At 43.8% G+C, this 14,792-nt stretch overlaps 1 protein-coding gene across 2 annotated transcripts in view; it reads right to left on the bottom strand.

Annotated features, from left to right (window-relative positions):
• The window catches only part of LHFPL3 (LHFPL tetraspan subfamily member 3), a gene marked incomplete at its 5' end in the record, with an annotated part of 266,350 nt that overhangs the window by 41,945 nt on the left and 209,613 nt on the right, over positions 1-14,792 (bottom strand). Inside the window, one exon of one of the 2 annotated variants that reach the window (XM_081927889.1) lies at positions 1,448-1,495. The exons of the other annotated variant lie outside the window; for it this stretch is intronic. Coding sequence (XP_081784015.1) covers positions 1,479-1,495 — 17 coding nt within the window. The 3' untranslated portion in view covers positions 1,448-1,478. The remainder of the gene's footprint in view (positions 1-1,447; positions 1,496-14,792) is intronic. 2 annotated transcript variants of the gene reach the window in all.

Raw genomic sequence — 14,792 nt, 5'->3', positions numbered from 1 at the left:
GCATATTGGTTCTCTTTTTCTGTTAATCGTCCGGAGACAAAAGGTGGATGGAGCAAAATGGAACTGTGCACTGACCTGTCACCTTGAACAATCTGGTCTCAAATTATAGCTTAGGACACAATGGAAATGAGGTTGGCAGTTTCATTCCATTCCCTATTTGCAGATTTCACAGGATCACGATAAGGTTTAATGGGAACGAAGCTCTCCTCTCAAGAGCAAACCAGGCTTGGAAATGGAAGAATAGGGTAGGAAATTGACAATGGAGTCCTGGAGACGCGTATAACAAAAGTGCTACCTCGTTCCTCTGTACCAAGCCTTGGCACTTCGGGGCATTTCAATTAACATTTTGTTCACTTACACCGGTGTGTACAATACCTAAAGGTAGAAGCAATAGGCCTTTGCTGATTGCCATAGCTTATTATGGATGGCAAAGGCCCAGGTACTATTATTCCCATAAATCAGTGGCATTCAAATTGTGATTTGAGGAAACATAACTCAGTGGAAGAGCCTGTGCTATGCACAGAGAAACTCAGTTGCTGGCATTTGCATTGAATCAGGTAGCAAGGGGAGAGGAACAGGGCCTGCTCTGGGTTTGAGAGAGAGCCCTGGGCAAAATACTGGGTCCTTACGAGCAAAGTATTCAGCCCTCTGACGGTGGTGGGCAACAACAGCTTCCATCAGCATTGTGTTGGTACGGCTTTGTTGTTTTTGCAGAGGAGCCCATGATTTATGATGAACTCCTGGGATTCTTTGGAACATAGTTTGAAAACTGCCGCCATGTTCATTAACCAGAGGGCAATGTTCTATGGCTTATATCCACCTCAGGGCCAGTTCCATGGCTTTTGTCATACCTCATTACTTCTTGTTTTTCAGGATAGGGAAAGTGGTGGTACTGGATCAGGAGTCTGGAGAGAGGGCCCTGCATCTCTTTGCCCAGGCCACACCAAGACACCACGATTCTCCCTCTCTCAATGATCCCTTACCTGGGTTGACTCTTGCCAGCTAGGCACTAACTCCACTCCAGGTGGAAATGGGATAGGTGAGGGAAGCCTATAGCGACATCCCTGCATATTGATGGAAGCCATTTCCTTAACCTGGATTGGACATCCATCTCAAGATGCTGCAAATTCCATAACAGTAATCACAACATAGAAACCAGTTTGCTAAATAAAATAAAAACAATATCTATGTGCAAATAGACACAAACAAGACTATAGCCACAAATACTATGCCAACACTTTTGCAAAGGACCTTTTTTTTAAAAAAAGGGGGAGGGGCTTCTTGTTTTTAATATAAAAGGGTAGGGATGTAAACATTTGTGTTGCTGAACAAGATACTGAACATGCCGCCCAATTCACAGGATGATAGCAGAAAGCCATGCAGCACACTTTGGGCCAGAAGCACATGAAACACAGCATGTCCCAGTGAGCGCCATGCTTACACTTACATTTGTCAGTTTCACACTAGCTTTGCTTGTTTTAAGCATTTCCATCATCTGCACAGGAGGGAAAAACAGAAGGCAGAGTTTAAAAAGGCTGCATACACACAGAAGCTAAGCAATTCTCGTTATTGTCAATCTAATCTAATCTAAATATAGATGCATATCAAGTCAATTCCCAGCATTCGATCACACTTTGGCTTCACACCAAGGGCTGAAACAGATTGTCGTTGTTGTTAAAATCTGTATACTGTCCTTCATCCGTAGGTCTCAGGGCGGATCACAACATAAAATTGCAATATATATATATATAAAAATGCAAAATACGTAATAAAAATAAGAACGTGACTAAACAGCACATTGAAAAGGGCATTGGATGTCAATGAGCCAAAGGAACATTTTCGCCTGGGGCCTAAAGATGTATAATGAATGTGCCAGGCAAACCTTCCTGGGGAGAGCATTCCACTGCGGAGGAGCCACTGCGGAAAAAGACTTTTCTCATGTTACCACCCTCCAGACCTCTTGTGGAGAAGGCACATGAAGAAGGGCCTCAGAGGTTGATCTCAGGGTCCCAGTAGGTTCCTATGGAGAGAGGTGGTCCTTGAGGTATTGGGGTCTTGAGATGTGATGCCGGCCATGACTAAGCCTGTCATGCGACTTGTCACATTTAAATGTACTCACCACACTCACCTGCAAATCAGCCAGCATATGTGGCAAGTACTTTTAAATTTGATAGGTCATTCACGGAAATCTTATGTTAGGAGCCCTTTACCTGTGGCTCGGAACGTGTATGTTTGGGCTACGAGAAACAAAGACCAGAATGGAGCTACATAGATGGAGGCTAGGCTATAGAGTTAGTTCTCGACTCCTTTACCATGAACTGCCATTGAATGTGAGGGGGCAAAGTAATCAGATGGCAATCTGAGACTTAAATTGTGACGGTGCTGAAATGGAACCAGAATGCTGAGTCAATAGGGACAGCTTGTAACCCCACCTTGGTGGTATCTGAGTGCACCCCTGTACTTTTTTTACATACACATTGCAATTTCCTCTTAGTGGGGTGGGAGCTAGTAAAGCATTGCCCTTGGGGACAATATTGCAGTGGAGAGGAACAAAAGTGAAAGAAGGGGGGCGCCAGTTTGTCTTATCATTGTGTAGTGATGTAGTGCTGATCATACAAAAGGGGTGCAAAATATTCACTAGGGATGTCTCCCCACAAGACTTTAGCTTTTGGAAACTAAAACATGGACATGGTTAGATGTGGGTAGGTGAGGATCAACAGGCTGAATGTTGCAATAAAAAGACAGAAAATGGTTGCATAACATTCCACATATAGCAAAATCTTGGTTTCCAAGTAGACTTCCCCTCCAGTAATTTAAATGATAAGTCAGCAAGACTAGTTTTAAAGAAATATTTGAAGAGATATTAAAAAGGGGAAAAAGGAGCTTCTCCACAAGTCACAGCTAATTATTTTGATCAAAGATTAAACCACATATGAGATAAGCCGATGTTCTCAAACATACACTAATTTATATACAATTCTCCAGAAGGAAGTGGAATAACTAACGGGATGGTTTTCGGTCTCAGAGGCTTATTTATGCCATGGGCTATCATTGCAAAATTACAGTGACTACTTTAAGCACCTCACCCTACAAATTGTTATTCACATATCCATGTAATGACTACTCAAGTCGAGTTCATCAGCAGCATTCACAAGCCAGCACACTTAATTATGGCCGCTGTCTCAATGAACTGAACCTTATGGCCATTTCCCACTTTTACAGTTCACACTATTTATAGCTTATAGGCAAAAAGCAATCATTTTGGCTCTCCAGAAAACAGCATGACTAAGGACCAATTCATCCAATACATCACATATGTGCTTTTAAATATATATTTGTATTCCTCCCTTCATTCAAAGACCAGCAATTTAACACCCACAGTAGAGGGTGCAGCCAATTTTTAGGAGATAAGCAGGGGTGGGAAACCACTTTCCTCCTTTTAATCTCACATTCAGTGTCTGCCGGACTAAAGCCCCTTCCGTCAGCGGAGAGACACAAATAAAACACAGGCATCTCAAATTTACTAAGGAATACACGCCTTCCCTTCCCAGACTGGAATCCACATCATCAGCTCAACCTCAGATTAACTGTCTCCAGGCACACTCTCCTATGGACAAATCATACAGTAACGTGCAAACAGTGATGAACACAAGGTCCAGTCAGTAGCCACATGTGATTGCAACAACTGGGGAAAAATGATGTGAATTGTGTCTGTGACTGGTGACACATTGTCTGCTCACACGATCTCGTAGCTGAGGTCAGCTAGGAGCACTTGCATGGTTCAGCTCTTGGCCTTATTGCTTAAACTTAACCCAACAATGGCGTCTGGTGAAACTCTTCGTAGGGGAACAGTGAGGGTCAGAGGTGCCAGGCTGTGAGGGTGATTTGGGGAGGGGACATTGTGTGTGTGAGCATCGCGCCTCCTCCCGAGATGGGCAGAAGCTTCCTGGGCTTTGGGAATGAGGTGCCAGGGCTCTAACAGGATGTGGGAACCCTCTGGCCTCCTTCCCAAAGCTGGACAGGCTTTGGGAAGGTGGCCGGAGGGCTCTTGGACCCAACAGAGCATCACACCTCACTCCCTAAACTGAGCAAAAGCCTCCTGGGCTTTGGAAAGTGACAGCATCCTGACATAGATTGTCCCGAGTGAATCTCCACCCCCCCCATCTCTCCCACTTCCTCATTCGTCATCCTCATCATCTGATGGCAAAAAGTGAGGAGGAGTTAAAGAACCTTTTAATGAGGGTGAAAGAGGAGAGCGCAAAATATGGTCTGAAGCTCAACATCAAAAAAACGAAGATCATGGCCACTGGTCCCATCATCTCCTGGCAAATAGAAGGGGAAGAAATGGAGGCAGTGAGATATTTTACTTTCTTGGGCTCCATGATCATTGGAGATGGTGACAGCAGTCACAAAATTAAAAGACACCTGCTTCTTGGGAGAAAAACAATGACAAACCTAAACAGCATCTTAAAAAGCAGAGACATCACCTTGCCAGCAAAGATCCGAATAGTTAAAGCTATGGTTTTCCCAGTAGCGATGTATGGAAGTGAGAGCTGGACCATAAAGAAGGCTGATCACCAAAGAATTGATGCTTTTGAATTATGGTGCTGGAGGAGACTCTTGAGAGTCCCATGGACTGTAAGAAGATCAAACCTATCCATTCTTAAGGAAATCAGCCCTCAGTGCTCACTGGAAGGACAGATCCTAAAGCTGAGCCTCCAATACTTTAGCCACCTCATGAGAAGAGAAGACTCCCTTGAAAAGACCCTGATGTTGGGAAAGATGGAGGGCACAAGGAGAAGGGGACGACAGAGGATGAGATGGTTGGACAGTGTTGAGTTTGCCCAAACTGCGTGAGGCAGTGGAAGTGCCTGGCGTCCTCTGCTCCATGGGGTCACAAAGAGTAGGACATGACTAAATGACTAAACAACAACAAAGTGCCCTCTGTCTTTGAGCTCTTTGCTCTCCTACTTTTAAGGTGTGCTTCTTTTGTATGCAGCGTATAAGATGATATTAAGTTACCTATGTCTACAGAATTTTCAGCCATAGAAAATGAGTGTGCATACATGTAAACTTTTTTTAGACCAGAATTTCTTTCAAACTAAGAAAATACACTGTGATACATTCTCCTATCCTGGAATAAGAAAGCTGTTGTTGTTAGTGTAATGGAGGTACCCCTTGGAGTTCCTGTATTCCCTGTGCCACAATGATAAGCTTCCACAAGGATTCAAAATAAATAAATTGTGTCTCAATCACATGCTAATAAAAGAAGATCCATGTTTTATTCTTTGTTGCTGGGGAACATTCAAAGATTCCCAGGACTTTTAAAATGCAGCCAGTTTACGACAATTGAGCCCCTTAAGCAAGTTATTAGCACACTTGTAGATTAAACCAATTGATACATTAATTCTCTTAAGCATTCATAGCAGGTGATAAAATAGCATAAACTTTATTTTTAGTGCATAACTCAATTTCCATAATTCCTGGAATCTCTGATTGAGTATCTAGTGCTCCCCAAAGGCCTCCTTAAAATACTTCTTGGCCTGGTCCCAGTGCATACATTAATCAAGCTATAAAACAGGGAGTTATCATTTTTAAAGAGACCTTGGAGAGTCATTGAAGAGAAGGCAACTGACACTTCCATAAAGACCCTGCAATAAGAGATGAAAAATCAAGGGAAGTCAATAACTAAAATGAGATGGCTTAAAGTTTATTGCTAGATAATCATTCCTATCTGTTAATATATGCTTGTGTCTCCTAGTTTTATATCAATGAATGAAGTCCAGAAATAGATTGTGCTGACAGCCTTGAGTCACTGAGAAACACTGTTGATAACTTTGCAGTCAAAGAGAGTTGATAGTGAGGGGTGGAGTTGGGAGGGTATTTTGATCTTCTAACCTTAGTACAGCAGAAGCTAAACATTTTATTTTCTAACTATGCCAGCAATGGAAATTTCTCAATTAGCATTTTGCCCAGTTGTCACAATCTTCTTCATGAGCAATCTGCAACTAGTTTTAATCTCCCTTCAGTCTTGAAACATTTGCCATTTTATACTCAATATTTGTCTTTTGTAATGCTTTGCTTTATTATTTCAGTGCTGATAAAATTGTAGGTGTTAGGGGTTAGGCTGAGTTTGAGAGGGCAAAAAACAAACAGGCTACATTCTGTAAATGGGGAAGCCTTTATAGACAATTAAAACTTGAAAACTAAGGAAGGATGAATCTATCAGATTCAGTTACTCAGTTATCGTTTTCATTTTTCCAATCTTAATTTCAGTTTGCCCATATCCACATGAAAATTATAAGCATTTCACCCAGTATATGAATTTTTGTTTGCAATTTTGCCCAATATACACGTTTTTTTTGCAAGTAATTTACCTTAATATACACATAATTGTGCATACTTCCCCCTACAATATACTTTGTTCCATGCATTTTTTGTTTGGAGAATTCTGCTGCAAAATTCAGAGAAGTGTGACTTTCTAAAAGTAGCTGCACTTCATTCATGTACCGGCTTGGAAAGCATGAATTGTTATTGAAAGGCCCATTTATAAAGAGAGAGAGAAAACCCTATATTACACTATAATAGAAGGTAATATAAAAAAAAGGGAAATCACTATATTTGCTAATACACAAAGGCAAAGATGCAATGAAAACAACTAAATAATACATACTTCTTGTAGAAAGCTTTATTTTCACTGCCAAATACCCTATCGTTTTTCAATGAAACGAAAATGTCCCCCCCCCACAATTGCTTGGGAGGGGTGAGTGTGTAAATAATAATATTACAGAATTGTAGAGAAGAATAGCACCACAAGGGTCATCTAATCCGAACCCCTGCAACCCAGGAATCTTTTGCGCAACATGGGACTTGAACCCACGAACCTGGGCTTAAGAGTCTCATGCTCTACCAACTGAGCTAGCCATGCTGTCTGGGTGTCTACAGTGCAGTACAGGATGGTGGTGAATGGCATCGCTGCCCTTGCTGCTGCTTACTGGGAGGTAGAGGGGTGAACTGGTAGCATGCTGCAAATGCACCAGTGGAGCCGATCTGGTGAACATGTGCATGCTGCATATATGGTGGTGTGTGCTCAATGTGTGCCGTATCCCCCCCCTCACACTGGCATGTGGCACCCATAAAACTGGTCATGAAAGAATCTGGCCTTCGCTCTTGCTTTATGCTTTCTCCCTTAGCATATTTTTGTCCCTATCCGTTTTTAAAAGATGTTGCTTTGCCAGTAAAAAGGCACAACGCCGTATAAATTTATCTATTTCCGCACACAACTGCTAGCACTTATTTCTTTCACAATGCCACCTTTATCACATGCAAATCATAAAGCGAGGAAGCCGGCATTTGTTTATATCAACCTTTTCACAAATGCTTCTCTATCCTAAAATGAACTTTTTACTCTTGACTCCATTAAAAAAGAAGATTATATTTGCTTTCTTCGGTTTGAGGGCCAATCAAATGAAATGGCATCATATTCCTTGATGAGTTGGTGGAGAAAAACCTAAGACATGGGGGGCAGGGTTTTGGCTTTCAGGATTCCTTCACATTAACATTATTCATGTTCCTTCTCTGCGTCCCCCGTTATAGGTCTGCCATGACTCACCTTCCTTCAAGTCACTCATTTACCTCCATCTACTTGGATATCAACAACCTCAGATATGCAGATGACACAACCTGATGGCAGAAAGTGAGGAGGAATTAAAGAACCTTTTAATGAGGGTGAAAGAGGAGAGTGCAAAATATGGTCTGAAGCTCAACATCAAAAAAAGGAAGATCATGGCCACTGGGCCCATCACCTCCTGGCAAATAGAAGGGGAAGAAATGGAGGCAGTGAGAGATTTTACTTTCTTGGGCTCCATGATCACTGCAGATGGTGACAGCAGTCACGAAATTAAAAGCATCTTAAAAAGCAGAGACATCACCTTGCCAACAAAGGTCCGTATAGTAAAAGCCATGGTTTTCCCAGTAGTGATGTATGGAAGTGAGAGCTGGTCCATAAAGAAGGCTGATCACCGAAGAATTGATGCTTTTGAACTGTGGTGCTGGAGGAGACTCTTGAGAGTCCCATGGACTGCAAGAAGATCAAACGTATCCATTCTGAAGGAAATCAGCCCTGAGTGCTCACTGGAAGGACAGATCGTCAAGCTGAGGCTCCAATACTGTGGCCACCTCATGAGAAGACTCTCTGGAAAAGATCCTGATGTTGGGAAAGATGGAGGGCACAAGAAGAAGGGGACGACAGAGGACAATATGGTTAGACAGCGTTCTCGAAGCTACAACCATGAGTCTGACCAAACTGTGGGAGGCAGTGGAAGATAGGAGTGCCTGGCGTGCTCTGGTCCATGGGGTCACGAAGAGGCGGACACAACTAAACGACTAAACAACAACTTGCCACCATGTTTTCTACAGATAGAGGCTTGGCTCAGGCATAAAGCTGCCCCTCCCTCTGGTTGGCTGGAATTTCAATAAACCTGAGCTTGGGCACTCCCTGCTCCCCTAGCTTGAGAGGATATTGCATGGTTTCTTAATGTCTAAACTGTCCTCAGGGCCAGCCCACCCTTGAGGCAAAGTGAGACGAGTGCCTCAGGCGGCAGGTTCTGCATACCCCTCAACTGTCCTGCAACATCTAGGAATTCCAGAAGCCACCCCAGCTTCTGATTGGATCCCAGGAGATCCCATTTTAGCTCCCATGAGATCACAGCTCCAAAAGGCACTGTTTTGGGGAGTTCTGCTCTTGCGCAGGAGTGTCCCCCCCGAAAGGTGCATGTCCCAATTTTCCTCTGAGGCGTGTTGGAGGGTATGGTTCTGAAGGCAGCAGATCTAGATCTAGGTCTTTATTTTCCCCTTGTCCCCAGTGTAGATCTACGCTTGCCCCTTCTTCTCTAGCAGTGAAGGGCTGCCATTTTGTGGTTTGCCTCAGGTGCCAAGACGTCTTGGGCCGGCCCAGTGAGGTACTGTGGACTGCTGTGTTCTGAGGTCTCAGGCAGGCAGTATAAGGGAGCTGGGCATGTTTAGCCTGGAGAAGAGGAGGTTAAGGGGTGATATGATAGCCATGTTCAAATATATCAAAGGATGTCACATAGAGGAGGGAGAAAGGGTGTTTTCTGCTGCTCCAGAGAAGCGGACATGGAGCAATGGATCCAAACTACAAGAAAGAAGATTCCACCTAAACATTAGGAAGAACTTCCTGACAGTAAGAGCTGTTCGACAGTGGAATTTGCTGCCAAGGAGTGTGGTGGAGTCTCCTTCTTTGGAGGTCTTTAAGCAGAGGCTGGACAACCATATGTCAGGAGTGCTCTGATGGTGTTTCCTGCTTGGGAGGGGATTGGACTCGATGGCCCTTGTGGTCTCTTCCAACTCTATGATTCTAAGAAGCCTCTGGACTGACTAGGCCTGGTTCTGACAACAGGTCTGTATAATTTACAAACCTTGGGGGCCACAGTAGACTTACACTCTCTTCTCTGGCAGGGATTACACTCATCACTTCTCAATCATAGATATTGTTCTCTTAGGTTTAGGAATAAACTGAATGGGTAGTTTTAAGCCCCACCATGCCTAAAACATAATCTGTGACAAGGGCTATATGTATGTACTGTACATGCATGGACATTTGTGGTGCCCTTCAGCTGTTTTTGACACTTTGGGCTGATGGGAGTTGTAGACCAAAACAGCTGGAAGGCTGGGGAAGGCTGACGTAGCATTGGCCCACCCGCCTTTTCAGGGGGAACAATGAGAAAATCAAATGTGCATTCAACCTTAGTTGTATATCTTACATTTTAGATGTAAATGTAAAGGGACCCCTGACCATTAGGTCCAGTCGTGGCCGACTCTGGGGTTGTGGCGCTCATCTCGCTTTATTGGCTGAGGGAGCCGGCGTACAGCTTCCAGGTCATGTGGCCAGCATGACTAAGCCGCTTCTGGCGAACCAGAGCAATGCACGGAAACGCCGTTTACCTTCTTGCCGGAGTGGTATCTATTTATCTACTTCTACTTTGACGTGCTTTCGAACTGCTAGGTTGGCAGGAGCAGGGGCTGGGTGCAAATAAGGCCTTGGCCCAGTATACCTGAAGGAGTGTCTCCATCCCCACCGCTCAGCCCGGAAACTGAGATCCTCCTCCGAGGGTCTTCTGCTGGTTCCCTCACTGCAAGAAACAAAGTTACCGGGAACCAGGCAGAGGGCCTTCTCGGTAGTGGCGCCCTCCCTGTGGAACACCCTCCCTTTGGTTGTCAAGGAGATAAGGAACTACACAAGTTTTAGAAGACATCTGAAGGCAGCCTTGTATTGGGAAGTTTTTAATGTTTGATGTTTTACTATGTTTTTATATATGCTGTAAGCTGCCCAGAGTGGCTGGGGAAACCCAGCCAGAAGGGTGGGGTATTATTATTAATAATAATAATAATTACTAAGAGTCGTCTACCAGCTGTACTTCTTGCAGATATGCAAAATGTTCAGATATGAATAATTATCCTGTATACTTTGAGATTGGGCTAATATACCAAAAGAAAGTATGGCAAACAACCACTAACATTTAATGATAATATTAAATGATGCTTCTGAATAGTAGATGCCCTTTCAAATAAATATATTTTAAAGTACTTAAATGGTACTTTATTCAAATATACAATATTTTACTACAAACACAAAACAGCAAATAGGAAGCTACTCAACCTTCTACTCATTCCGTTTATTTGAGTCTACACAAGTGTAAGCAGTGAATGATAATTCATTTTCATTTTTGATGTGCTAACTTCAATTTATAATGCTTATCTAATTCATCTAATTACAAGAAGCAGAGCATCCATCACTATCTTTTAAGATACAGCCTGGTTCGGTTGTGCTGTGACTGATACGTAATAAAACTATTAAAAACCAATTTGTTTCTTAATTAAAAAACTATTTGTTTGATTAAAAAGCACAAATTGTTTCTTAATTTTCTCCACTTACTGCTCCTAATTGATTTGGATGTATTTAAGACATGCTCTTAATCTTTCTTTTGATTTTTAAGAAGGCTGGTTGCCTCTGTCCATTTCATACCCTGACACAAAAAACCTTTGGTTTTGGGGTCGTTGTTTTGCAAATCTTTGCATAGACTCCTCTATTCAATACCTTTAAGTAGAAACCAGAACTCTGCAAATGGGTCTGATGAAATGAAAAAGAGTGAATTTATTAATTATATTGAGCAAAAAAATTATTTACTGCATGCGCTGTGGGTTAAACCACTGAGCCTAGGGCTTGCCGATCAGAAGGTTGGCGGTTCAAATCCCTGCAACGGGGTGAGCTCCCGTTGCTCAGTCCTAGCTCCTGCCAACCTAGCAGTTTGAAAGCATGTCAAAGTGCAAGTAGATAAATAGGTACCACTCCGGCGGGAAGGTAAACAGCGTTTCCGTGCGCTGCTATGGTTCGCCAGAAGCGGCTTAGTCCTGCTGGCCACATGACCCGGAAGCTGTACGCCTTCTCCCTTGGCCAATAAAGCGAGATGAGCACCGCAACCCCAGAGTCGGCCACGACTGGACCTAATGGTCAGGGCTCCCTTTACCTTTACCTTTAGTAATAAAATCTCGGTGGTTTTAATTGAAAGATGCATTCTGTTACCAGGTGAACTTCAGCTCACACCTGTGGGAAAGAACAACTAAAGCAGATTTGGTGAAACATTTGGCGGGACATTGGTTGTGTCTTGGTGCTGTACTTTTCTGCAAAGCAGTTCAACAATCAAGTGGGAGGGTCCAGGAGATCATCATCATCAACAACAACAACAACCCTATACTGTTGCACAGCCCTAATGGCATTTCCATGCGCTGCTCTGGTTTTGCCAGAAGCGGCTTAGTCATGCTGGCCACATGACCCGGAAAAACTGTCTGCAGAAGCAGACAAATGCCGGCTCCCTCAGCCTGTAAAGCAAGATGAACACCGGAACCCCAGAGTCGTTTGCGACTGGACTTAATTGTCAGGGGTCCCATTACCATTAATCAGCCTCACAGTGTCCCTAAAATGTTGCCATGCCCAAGGTGGGGATATTATTTGAGGCTTGGGGAAGAGGAAAAGGTGAACAGCAAGGTTCTTCTTAGCTAAGTCTATTTTAAGAATGTGTGTAACTTCCATATGACTTGCAATAACTGGAGATATAGATATTATTCCAGAACAACAATGTCTGGTCTGAAACACATTGGTAAGGAGGACAATTGCTCCCCTGTCATTCCATAATGGCACCCCAGTCAGAGTCTTCTCCAGCCACTGCAGACCATGTTTACTCTGATATTATGTCTAATTCTACTGGACTTACTATGAGGTAAGTGTGCACTGTATGGTGTGATCCTTTGTGTATTTACTTAAAAGTAATTCCGTTAATTCAGTGGGTTTTGGTAGTATGTGTACATAGAAATACAAGTTTTGAAATTATGATCTATTCCCTCTTCTCAGGGTTTCACCTGCAAAAGAAATGTACAAACATATCAGATTCTATGTGATTTCTCAGATAATTTCTGAGATGGCTGTCTCCTAGTATCCCTTGATCAGCTCCAGGGTTTCAAGGTTAAGATTTTCTAAGGTTGCAAGTTTAACACCATGGAATATTTAGGTAGCTTTTTTTTGTTATCCAAATCAGTTGTTACAGAAATCAATTTATACACAGCAGGCTCTTCATAGCTGAGCAGCCACCTCTGCAAATTCCAGGGTTGATTTACTGTTTCCATTCCACGCACTCTTTTTAGTGGAGCATAAAATTGAAAGGCTTATGTCAAACCCATTGGCACGTGGACACATTCAAGACAAAATTAATTTTAAGGGCACTTACAGGATACAAAAATCTAAGTGATGCTTTACAAATCTACGGCACAATTTACAGCACTTTAGGAGAAAAGCTCACGCGGAAGAGAAGATTGGATGCTTTCTAATCTATCAGAATCTCGTTAGCTATAGTTCAGTTTGGAGATGGCAAGAAATGGCAGGAATCGTTTCTGGGTGACAGAGGGAGATTCCTGGGGTTCCTTACCTTCTCTATAAAAGGTAAAGGTAAAGGGACCCCTGACCATTAGGTCCAGTCGTGACTGACTCTGGGGTTGTGCTCTCATCTCACTTTATTGGCCGAGGGAGCCGGCGTACAGCTTCCGGGTCATGTGGCCAGCATGACTAAGCCGCTTCTGGCGAACCAGAGCAGTGCACGGAAACGCTGTTTACCTTCCTGCCGGAGCGGTACCTATTTATCTACTTGCACTTCATGCTTTCGAACTGCTAGGTTGGCAGGAGCAGGGACCGAGCAACGAGAGCTCACCCCGTCATGGGGATTCAAACCGCCAACCTTCTGATCGGCAAGTCCTAGGCTCTGTGGTTTAACCCACAGCGCCACCCACATCCCACACCTTCTCTATACTGCAACACAAATGTCGATGACAAAAGCGCTTGCTGTTCTGCAGGACTTTGCGAAAGGGGAGGGGCAGAATTGGTTGTGACCAGCAAATAACAGCAGCTAGGAAAGCAAGTCAAGTTTTGTGTGGAGTCCTGCCAATAAAATATGCATATCAACATTTTAAATGCGGACAGTTGCTTACCTCCTTGCCATGCCTTTGCTGATGACACCACAATAATGCCTCTCCTCTTGCAAAGAGGGGAGGGGTTGTGGGCAGGACGCGATGTCTGCCTCATGCAGGGGGCGTTATGCCCCCTGCCCCCCACTCACCTGGCTGGCGCACCACGCCCACAGGTAAGCGCCCAACCAGGCAGCTTGGAGGGGGCGTGGTTTGCAGTTTAACTTACTGCTGCGCCAGCCATGCGGCCTCATTCCTTCCGTTAAAGGAATCCGGCGGTCGTGGATCCTGTCCGATGCCTGTGTGGCAGGGGGCCATGGCACGACTCTCGGTGACATCAGGGGAGAGCTTACAGTTGTATTGGCATCAACAGGCTCCACCTACTGGTGAATAACCCCCCCTTCTTAGGCTCACCCCTCTCTGAGTGGGTGGAGTCAATCTATCGTGGTCCAATGGCTAAGCCAATACCTTCTCACTTGCTGTAATCAATAAAGTTGTGGCCTTTTCTTGCCCATTAACCTTATATTCCGTGTCCGTGTGTCTTCATTCCACAAAGCGGGGATTGGGTCCTCGAACCACAACATAGAGACAGAAGCAACACAACACGAGCAACTGCCTCTCCTCTCCTTTCTTCTCCCCAGAAATAATTCACTCCTTAACCGGCCATTCAGCAATGGAATCAGAGGTTTGCTTGTTTTTTAATCTGGGGGAACATGTCCTCCAACTGCTAGGGAAAGCTACCTAATTTGGCTCCTATTGACTTTATTTTTTTTAATCTTAGCACACCTCCTAAAATTAATCTGCAGCTCCGTAAATATAAAAAACTGCCTAGTTAAGGTTGTATAACATCCACAAATCCTCACTGCTTGTTGCACAAACCGGGCTACTATTGCATTTGTACCACCTTTTAGTTGCCTGAATGCCACTCCCTACTAACAACCAACTGATTAATAAACTTGGATTGAATTGTCTGATACCAGGGGCAGTGCAAAAGAACAGGTGCTACTGATTCTATTTGTCTCTGTCCACAGGGGTGCAGTCTCTCTATGAGTAGTGTTTTCTGGAATCTCCCTTGCAGTATTGCCAATAGTAGCTCATTCAGTCTTGCTTGCATGTACACCCTTGCGTTGATTCGGGTTGGTCAAATGGGAGAGGTTAGTCGCCATTGGCTGTCCATTGGCAAAAGATGAAAGCATATGATTTGAAAAAAAGCTTCAGTAAGAGCCTAAGATTGGACACTGAACAGTATATGCAACAATGGT

This window comes from Podarcis melisellensis (assembly GCF_964234715.1).
Source record: "Podarcis melisellensis genome assembly, chromosome: 10".
Lineage (NCBI taxonomy): Eukaryota > Metazoa > Chordata > Lepidosauria > Squamata > Lacertidae > Podarcis > Podarcis melisellensis.
This window is presented reverse-complemented; position numbering and strand designations above follow the sequence as displayed.